The 10644-nt window shown below is 40.9% G+C and overlaps 1 protein-coding gene across 1 annotated transcript; it reads right to left on the bottom strand.

The window, feature by feature from the left end:
* Positions 1 to 738: 738 nt before the first annotated feature.
* Positions 739 to 3935, bottom strand: LOC147627806 (pentatricopeptide repeat-containing protein DOT4, chloroplastic-like). Its single transcript, XM_086814777.1, has one exon. It carries the CDS (start codon positions 3772 to 3774, stop codon positions 1813 to 1815), a length of 1962 nt encoding a protein of 653 aa, XP_086670903.1. The 5' UTR covers positions 3775 to 3935; the 3' UTR covers positions 739 to 1812.
* Positions 3936 to 10644: the final 6709 nt, after the last annotated feature.

A 10644-nucleotide genomic window follows, 5' to 3' on the forward strand; every position in this document is an offset into this window, starting at 1 on the left:
TGGTCAAGACCTGGGTAGACCTTGCCACGCGAGACGTCCTTCATTGACTCTCCATTAACTGTTGTAACCTTTTCACTTAGGTCCTCATCACTCACGACCTTATTTGACAAGATAGTCAAAATGCTTCCCTAACATTCTTGACATAAAACAATCTTTGAAAACAGATTTCACATACAAATACAGTTTCCAACAAACTCCCATTATTCCACGTTATTTCTGATTATTCCACATTCTTCTACATCAATTCACATCGTATCATTCCACATCCATTCATTCACATCGTCCTACATCCATTCACATCTATTCACATCATTCCATATCCAATCACATCTATTCACATCGTGCTACATCCATTCACATCGGTCTTGAAACTTCATGAGGAACTCTCTTTCTCTTCAACCAGTGCCATGCTTGAAAAGATGCAAGAGGATTTGTCTTGGAACCATAATTTCAGCTTCGTCCACTATGTCTGGTTCTTGTTCATCATGGACAACGGAGAGAGGTTCTTTAAAGCTTCAACCAGCTAACACGAAACACATAATCTTCATTTGCAAGAATGAGGGAAGGCAAGATGCTCGGAGAAAAAAATGGAACCAGCGCAATGAAACACACAACCTCTGAGCATTTGCTGGTCCTTCCACCTTAGGATGCTAATGCAAGTATCCAAAATCTTATACACCATTGCCATCGTCTTTTGTGAATCTGGTTCACAAAGCAAACTGTGATCAGGGAGAACAGGTGCTACAATTTTCACAAAGTGAGTCATTTTAATTAGCCTATTGTTTGCAAAGTTTGTCCTCACTCCAGATACGAGGTCAGCTGGAATGGAGAAGCCTGTCCCTTCCTTACATTCTTCTAAACAATTGGTTCAATAACTTGTCAAACCTTGCACTAAAATTGGATCCCTCACACAGGTCCAATGACAGAGACTTCAAACTTCTAGCCTCACTCCTATAGTTGGACTCCAAACAACTTAAATCTGTGAAAAATTGTTCAACTATCTCGATTCTCCACTACTCTGGTCTCTAACTGCTTCAATTAAAGAAACAGATAAAAATGGTATTGAAGCCGCTCTGCAAATCTGTGTTAATTGTGCATCACATTTGCAGGCCCATGTGAGGGGTCCACCTCAAACTATCACCACCAGGTGTCTGCATTTCCATCCAAGTATGTGGACACCTGAAGCACCCTAGTCTTTTCTTTGGTCTTCACAACCTTGAAGTAATACTCGAACAGGTTCAACTAAAAAAACAACTCAACAAGTGAGGCTTCCCCTCAAAATTTACCTTAGTAGAGCCTCCAAATGAGCTAGCAAGCCAACCATTCATTCAAGAGTTAGTTGGCTAGGTCCCCATTCTTGTCTTCTGCTTTGGCAGTGAATCCACTTGGTCAATTCCTCCTTGCATTGGCAGTGCTGGTCTTCTTTAGCTTCTTTCCAAAGCAGCTCTTAATTTCTTTGTTCCAGTTGCAACCAGGTGCTCCAGAAACTTCCTGTGTGTCTCCAGCTTGTCTTTCTCCTGTTTAAAATGGATCTTCTAAAGTACCACCACTTCTTTCAAAGAGGCCTTGCATTACAGGAAGGTTAAACCAGATTCTGGCATACAAGAAAGTGAATTCCAAAGGCAACTGAACTGACATGCAACATGGAAAACGCCATAGGGTGTGCAGATATAGCAAGCATCTTCTCGCTTTCCTTAGCATTCAAACCTTCATGTGAAACTATTGACCAGCTAAGGTTTCTATTCAGTTGACCCTTTCCCAACTTCGGGAAAGAAGTTGTGCAACAGTAACAAGGTTACCTTCAGTATTGTGCTAACCAAGAGAATGTGGGTTACACAAGGAATCTTCCTTGTCCTCTCCCTGTTTTACAGCATCCAAGTGTGGCACATGTCCATCCTCTTTCAAGGACTTGCCTAATCTGTGAAACTTACCATATATCTCATCACTCTCCCCATGATCTCTACCTCCCATGATAAATTCAAACACCTCCTTCTCGACCTCTATCCAGGCCTTCCCAGGCTTTTTCCATGCACGTGCAAATCTCCTCATCCCTTGTAGTTTGTTAACATCCTCCCACATATGAGCATCCGCATACATGCATGACATGAGCATATAGTTGGTTGCATCTTCAGGATCCAACTGGACAACTTGTTCAAAGCAATGACGTCCAAGGTCTATGCTGCCATGTGTTCTGCAACTGGTCAGTAGAGACTTCCATGCAACAGCGTCTGGTGGCAATGGCATGATTTCAAAAAAGCGTTCAGCTTCCTCCAAGCACCCTGTGCGCCCAAAAAGATCAATCAAGCAGCTGTAGTGCTGAATGCTTGGTGTAATGCCATAATCCACTAGCATTACTTTGAAGTATCGTTGTGCTTCCTGTATTAGGCCGGCACGACTGCAGGCAGCAAGTATACTTGTGAAAACAACATCGTTTGGCTTCAATCCTTGACTGTCCATGTCTTCAAGGAAATGCAATACCAGTGTACAGCTGCCAACCTGGGCATATCCTGCCACTAATGCACCCCAGGAAACTATGTCTCGTTTTGACAGCTGAACAAATACACTGTGAGCCTCATCTGGCATCCCACATTTGGCATACAAGTCAACCAGGGAGTTTCCGACCTCCAAATCTGATTGAAGTCCACTTCTTATGATTTGCTCGTGTATCAACCACCCCTGAGCTAAGGCTGCTAGATTGATGCATGCTTTGAGAACACAAAGATATGTTACTTTGCTTGGTTTGGTACCCTCTTCTTGCATTTTCTCAAAATCTCTAAAAGCCAAAGCATCATATCCATGCTGAACATAACCTGTAATGAGGGCGCTCCATGACACTGCATCTCGCTTATGCAACCGACTGAGAACTATGTATGCCTCTTCTACGTTCCCGCATTTGGCATACATGTCAATAAGTGTATTTCCAACAGCCAAGTCTGTTTCAAGTCCAATTCTCACCACTTCTTCATGTATCAACCTTCCTGACCCTATGGCTCCTACATGACTACATGCTTTCAAGATGCATAAAAATGTTACTCTGTCTGGCTTTATGCCTTCAAGTTGCATCTTCTCAAAAAGTTCAAGAGCAGGAAGGCAATACCCATGCTGGATGTATCCTGTCATCAAGACACCCCATGACACAACATCCCGGTTCTGCAATTCTTTAAACAGTTTGTGTGCCTCCCTTAGAGCTCCACATTTGGCATTCATGTCAACAAGTATGCTCCCGATGATCGCATCTGATTCAAGCCCATTTCTGACAATCTGATGGTGCAGCAACCTGCTTCTGCACACATCAGAACCACTGCAAGCTTTCAGCAGGCTCAAAAGCATGACACGGTCCGGTTTTATATGGCATTGCTGCATTGCATCATACAAAGCAAAGGCAGTGTCACTGTCTCCGAGCTTGACATGAGCCGAGATGATTGCATTCCATGTGTATAAAGTAGGTTTGGAAACCCTGCAAAATGCTTGCTTTGCTTCTGGCAAGCTCTCACAGGAGGTGAAAAGGCGGATGAGGTGGTCTCCCCAAAAGGGGATGGAATCGAGTCCATTCTTTACAAAAAGATGATGCAGTTGTCTGCCTGCTGCATGGTCCTTCTTTACAGTACAGTCGTGTAGAAGAGACATAGCAGCGTCCCAACACATGGTAGACTCTAAATGGTCTGTAGTGTCAATGGCCATCACTGCTTCGTCTAGCTGCTGCGTTTTGCACATCTTTTTAATCTGTGGGACACGATTTAAGGTTTCACGGCGGCGAGTTCGCCATGCTTGCATCAAAGTAAGCCCTACAAGCTTTCAATCCATGTACAATTGTGTGTGTGTGTGTGAGAGAGAGGCGACGACGACGACGACGACGAGAGAGAGAGAGAGAGAGAGAGAGAGAGACGTTCGTTCCAAACACAGCGGTCCGGACAGTTGCCAGGCCTTTACAGATCTGGATGCTTCAAGTGCATGGTCTATCAAATTTGAGGCCTTTACACATCTGGATGCTTCAAGTGCATGGTCTATCAAATTTGAGGCTTTTTTGAAGCTAAGGTCAATAGATCTATGAACTAATTTTGACAACCTTCTCCACTATGAGCACACACAAATAAACAAGGCTTTCACAAGGTGAGAAGTCTACGCATCATCGTGTGATCTACAACGAGACCTTCATATGACCTATCACATGCCTATGACATCAAGGTATGTTTTGTTACATATAAATTTTTTTCCTTAAGTTGGCCTTCTCCTTCAATGCACTCTTGGCAATTTCTCATGTGTACACAAAGGTCCCCTCCTCCGCTTTAGGCTTTGCTAGAGGTATAGTTCATTTTTTCAAAATTGATTGAGTTTCTCCATAGTTGAGATTAGGTTCCTTAAGGGTTGGTTTTCCCTCTTAAATATTATCCTTTTTGGGGGGTAATATAGATTAAAGAGACTACCATCATTGTTATAATATTTTCTCACTAGTAAGTCTCTAGTTTCATTATTTCCAATAGTGTAATATGTTTGACTTCCTATGGCCTTAATCCCATGTACTTCAACTTTATGTTTTCTAGAGTTGTATAGTAAGGTAAAATCACCATCTTTGAGATCATTTGCCTTAGTTTGAAATCAAAGCAAGCCTTCCTTCTTGCCTTCTTAGTCATCATAGCATGGGCTACTTTTATCAAACTTCTCAAGATCTTTGAATGTTCAAGAGTTGGATCCGTCTTCATCCATTCTCTCCTTAACAATTATCCTCGTGCGTGGTATCATAAATACCATTGGCATTACTCGTTAGTTAAGTGAAATGGCCTGACAAGTGCTAGTGTTAAGAGGTATCATTAAAGCCTATAAACTTAAATAGAATTTGTGATCTCAATTTGATCTTTCTACATTTACAATCTTGGTGAGAATCATATTTAAACCTTATTTGTAGCTTAAGCTTGTCCATTTCCTTGAGAGTGGTAAGCTATTGATTTCCTATGAACCACCTTGAGTTTCGATACCAATTAATAAAAAGGGATCCTTCGCAACTTACCATTTCCATGAGACAACCAAACTTAACAATCACATTTTCATACAATAACATAATAGTTATTCTAGCATAATATAATCTAATTGTGCGGCTTGATCCTTCTCACTTGCTGAAGCAATTTGCATCCATAATCACATAACAAGCATGTGTGTCATTTGTTCTTTGGCTCACACATCCTATAGAAATTTTGCACCACATTTCAAAGGGTTTATTGTACTAATACCAAATACCAGCTTGAATGACACTCTTTTGAAACTAGACGGATGGCCTTTACTTTGCTATAGATCACATGATTTACGATAATCCCCTATGTCTTTTGTAAGAGGATATAACTTTATAAGAGGATAATCCCCTAAGTCTTAACTGATGTGATACAATGGATGGCAAAACCCCACACCCATGTGCTCTTGTGAAGGGATTTTTGATGGTTGATTAGGAGATACCAAGATAGAGGCTATATGTTAATAGAGACTAGGGAGTAAACTCATAGTGATGACTCCAGGTTGCGGGGTTCCCTTGTTGGTAGAAAAGACATTTGAGCCAAAATTCAATAGAAAAGACATTTGAGCACAATTGATATGAGGGTGGTCCCTTCCTCCATGGGGACCTTGGGAAATGTGCTTCGCGGTTGGTTTTCTGAGGTCCATAGTTGAAAAGTTTGTTAGTAAAGCTAGGTACTGCCATGTACCCAAAACAACGACAAGGATATAATTTAATTGCATAGGATGTGTACTCCATCGGGAATTCGATCCACCAATTGAGGGACAGATCGAATGGGTAGTAAACCTGCGTTCTATTATCTAAAATCGATTAAAGAAAAGAAAATGATGTTTGCTTTCTAGATTTTCGGTTTGTTTTGACATCAAGAAATAGAAGTGTGGAACTAGATGGTCCAATCGTTGATTTCTATAGGAGGAAATGGGAAAGGAAATTAATACTTTGATTTAGAGTCAGCAACAACCGATAGGATGCCCCTGGCTCTACAAGAGTTGGTGTGGAAATCATAGAGCAAATAGTGTCTATAAAAGCTACATATGTAGGGTGGTCATGACTAGATCATGTTGGTCTCCATGGTTGTAGAATTGATTTCATGGTCTAGGGTGTTAAACTAGATTATAAATAACTATTATGCAGTTGGCACACCTTTGCACCCATTTAGGCTCAACTTGGGCCCTATTTGGGTCTTAAAAACTTTGGACCGGGTGTTCAAGAGTAAACTCTATCCACCCCATTTGTCAAAAAATTTGAACAGGGTGTTCAAAAGTAAAGTCTATCCACCCCATTTGTCAAAAAATTTGGACAGGGTGTTCAAAAGTAAAGTCTATCTACTCCATCTATCAAAATTTTTGGACAAGGTATCCAAGAGTAGAAGTCTACCTACCCGGGTGTCCAAGAGTAAATTCTACCTACCCCATTTGTCAAAAACTTTGGACAAGGTGTCCAAGTGTCCAAGATTAAAGTCTACCTACCCTATTTGTTAAAAACTTTGAGCAGGGTGTCTAAGAGTAATTTCTACCCTACTCCATCTATGGAGCGTTATAGGATAATGGTTTAGTCTACTGTGCAGCCTATTATAATAGTATGCTAAGTCGTATCTAAGCCATCTCTACACCTTGTGACCTCCTAGGTTGTCATCCTATTATGACAATATGCTAAGTCGTATCTAAGCCATCTCTACACCTTGTGACCTCCTAGGTTGTCATCCTATGTGAAAACACAAATATCGAGCGTGCAACCATGGCTACTACTCGTAAAATGAGTTAGCCAATGCTCATCATAATATGAGGGTGGAGTATTGATATCCAACATCCTTGAAAAGGATGGACCATAATATTTAATCTTGCATGCTGTTGGAATTAGGGTTAGGGTTGCAACAATGCACACACACAAGATAGAGAAGCTTGAGAGCACACAAACTCACAGATTAGAATGAACAAATGTGTGGAATATACAAAAGATAAGTACACATCCCAAAATGAGTAGATAATAGGGTGTACATACGCACGAGGGGAAAAACCTCCTAGTGAGGGAAAAAGTGTCTCGGTGGTCCTAAGTGTGTTCACACACATCACTACCATATAATGCTACAAATCCCCCCTGGAGTGATGATGTGTTCACACACATCACTACCATATAATGCTACAAATCTCCCCTGGAGTGATGATGTGAACATGTACAGGGTATGGTCGATCAATCCTAAAAAGGCAATAAGCCCAAAGCTTTATGAAAAGCTTCAACTTTTCACAAGGAAGAGCCTTCGTGAATAAATTTGCCATGTTGTCATTTGTAGGCACATAGACCAAGATGATCTCTGCTGTATAGAGAGTCTTTCCCTAACATAGTGGTAGTGCACCTCAATGTGCTTAGTGCAAGCATGAAACACTGGGTTTCTTGCAATTGCTAATGCGCTCTGGCTATCAGTGAAAATCGTAGTGCTTGTCCAACACCCAAATCAGCCCCATAAGACATCTGAGCCACACACACTCAACTGTAGCTATAAAAGCTACCCTGTACTCAGCTTCACAGGCTGGAAGTAGCCACTGTAGGTTGCTTCTTGCTAAGCCATGATATATATAAATCACCAAGGTGAAAGCAAAACCCACTAGTGGACACTCGTGTGGTATAACATCGAGCCCAATTTGAATCACTGAAAGCATGCAACTATGACTCACCCCCCTTTAGATAAAATAATCTAGAATATTGAGTGTCTTGTAAATAGCAAAAAACCCACTTAACAACCTGCCAATGCTTTGTACGTGGGTTATGCATAAATCTGCTTAACTGTGAGACCGCATACTATATATCTGGCCTCGTGTTGCACACATAAAGAAGGGATCCAATAGCTTGCTAATACAAACTAGCATCAAAGAGTCTCCTGCATCTTGAAGACTAAGTCGAGTACGTGTCTCCATAGGTGTAGCCACAGGTTTACAGTCTTCAAGATTAAACCTCTTCAATAGCTTCTGTATATATTTAGACTGCAGCATAACAATGCCATCATTGCACTGCATAAACTGAATCCCCAAATAGTAATGTAAGGGCCCTAAATCTGACATCTCAAACGATGACTGCAAATCAACCTTAAAGGCTGAAATCTGATTTATATCAGGTCCTGTGAGCAGCATGTCATCAACGTATAAAACAATGACAAAAAATGTGTCCTTACTCCTCTTCACATAGAGGGTGCTCTCTGTTGGACTGTTGCAAAAATCATTTGCAACCAAGTATGCATGAATCTTCTCATACCGTACTCTAGGAGCATGCTTAAGGCCATAAAGAGCCTTTTTCAACCTGCATACTTTAGACTCTTCTCCTTTCACAGCAAAATCAAGAGGCTGCGATACATACACCTCCTCATGTAAATCACCATTCAAGAATGTAGTCTTAATGTCCAACTGATATACATTCCACCCATGATGTTCTACCAAAGAAATGAGACACTTAATGGTAGTCATACGAGATATGGGTATAAAGGTCTCATCATAATCAATGCCCTCTTGCTGGGCATACCCCTTTGCAATAAGTCTGGCCTTGTAGCGATCAATGCTACCATTTACTTTGGTTTTTAACTTGTAAACCCACTTAGTATCAATGGACTTCTTGCCACATGAGGTAGATCTGTCAAATACCAGGTGTCATTCTTGAGTATAAAGTTATACTCATCCTGCATAGCATGCATCCAATGATCATCATCATGTGCTTCCTCAAAGGAAATAGGTTCCTCCTCATTACATAAGTTGAAATGAGAACATGATCCACAGGAGAATAATCTGCATGATGAGAACCTGCATGAGTTCTGTTAGGTAAAGGAGCTGCTAACTTGCTATCCCTCAATGTATGCACAAGCCATTTTGGCATACGCCTAGATTCTTCTATGGCTACTCTCTCCTCATCCACTACATTCTCAATAATTGCCTCATCAAAAAGCTGATTTTGCGTTTGCAAAGGCTGAATTTCAACGCTTGAGCATTCAATTGATCTACATATGGCTGCCCTCCATTAAACAAAGGTTCCGTAAATCAAACATGTCTTGTGAGCATACATTATTCTGCTATTTTTTGCATGAAAGCATGGGCTGAACTGGGTTTTTGACAAAAACAGCATCTCTACTTATACCAAAATCCACTTTAAGGCGGCCGGCTGGTAGAGTCTATATACCTTGCTTTCTGAATTGTATCCCACAAATATGTATTTAACTACCTTATCATCAAGCTTACTACGTTGTCGCTCAGGTACAAGAGCATAAGCAAGATAACCAAAAACACACAAATGAGCCACAGAAGGCTTCGTGCCATTCCAAGCTTTAAGGAGTTTTAGATTGCAAGGCCTTGGTAGGACATTTGTTCAACACATAGTTTGCGCACATAGTTGCCTCTAACCAAAAACCATGAGGTAAATCTTGGGCTTTCACCATACATCGTGCCATCTCTATGAGAGACATGTTCTTTCTCTCAGCCACACCATTTTGCTGAGGTGTGTAGTATGGCACTGTACATTGATGCCTTATGCCTTTTTCAGCCAACTTTACATTCACATGCATTTTTAGCCATGGATACAAAGTGCCTAATGCACATAAAAACCTCTGACTTCTACTTTAATGGATACACCTAGCCATATCTGGAGTAATCATCAATAAAAGTGATGAAGTAGAGATATCCCCCAATAGATGGTGTCCTCATAGGACCACATACATCACTATGTATAAATTGTAATTTCTTAATAGCTCTCACAAATCCATCCTTTGAAAATGATGCCCGATGCATTTTACCAAGAATACACCCCCCGTATACATGTCTAACAGGGGCCTCAAGAGTTGGCAACTCAGACACCATATCATGCCTTTGAAGGCATAACAAATTGCCATAATTCAATGGCCAAATTGTGCATGCCATAATTCTACATCACTCATAGCACGAGTCATAGAGACTGAGCAAGCATCATGCTACAACTTCTCAAATACATCCATCTTGTATAGGCCATGAAACAAGGAACCTGAGGTAATGATAGAATAACTAGCATTTCTATCCTGAACTGTACATCTTTCATCCACAAATTTCACCATCAAGCATGGCAAGGTTAAGGCTACAGCAAGTTCTTCTTAATGCCTAGCATATATAAAACTTTAGAAAGAGTAAATGCGCCCCCATTTGCTAGCAGTGAGCACAACTCCTTTGATAGGATATGAGGAACCATTTGCACATGTGATTGTTCCTGCACTTGGGACAGATTCTAGAGATGAGAACAAATTTTTATGTGAAGTAATGTGCTTACTAGCACCACTGTCAAAGTACCAAGTATCCGATTCTGCCCACTCATTTATGTAGTGCCTTGGTTTCCTGCAATAGTGACACTTGCCCTTCTTTTTAGGCTTATCACCTTCTTTCTCTTCATCCTTACTTGAGGATTTTGATTTTGGCTTATAGCCACTATGCGAAGAAGCTTTACCTTTGCCTTTCTGACAACTGGGAAAACAAAAGCTTGGTCACACCAACTCACATAACAGATTTGTTTTGCCTAGACTACTCTTCTTGCAAGAGTACTGAAACTAGCTCATCAAATGTAAGGGCATTTGGACTTCCCTTCATTATGAGTCTAAGGGTAGAGGTAGAGCTGTGGGCACCAATGTACTATTAGGATATATC

Source organism: Cibotium barometz, chromosome 20 (genome assembly GCF_041138505.1).
Source record: "Cibotium barometz isolate CiBa-2024 chromosome 20, ASM4113850v1, whole genome shotgun sequence".
Lineage (NCBI taxonomy): Eukaryota > Viridiplantae > Streptophyta > Polypodiopsida > Cyatheales > Cibotiaceae > Cibotium > Cibotium barometz.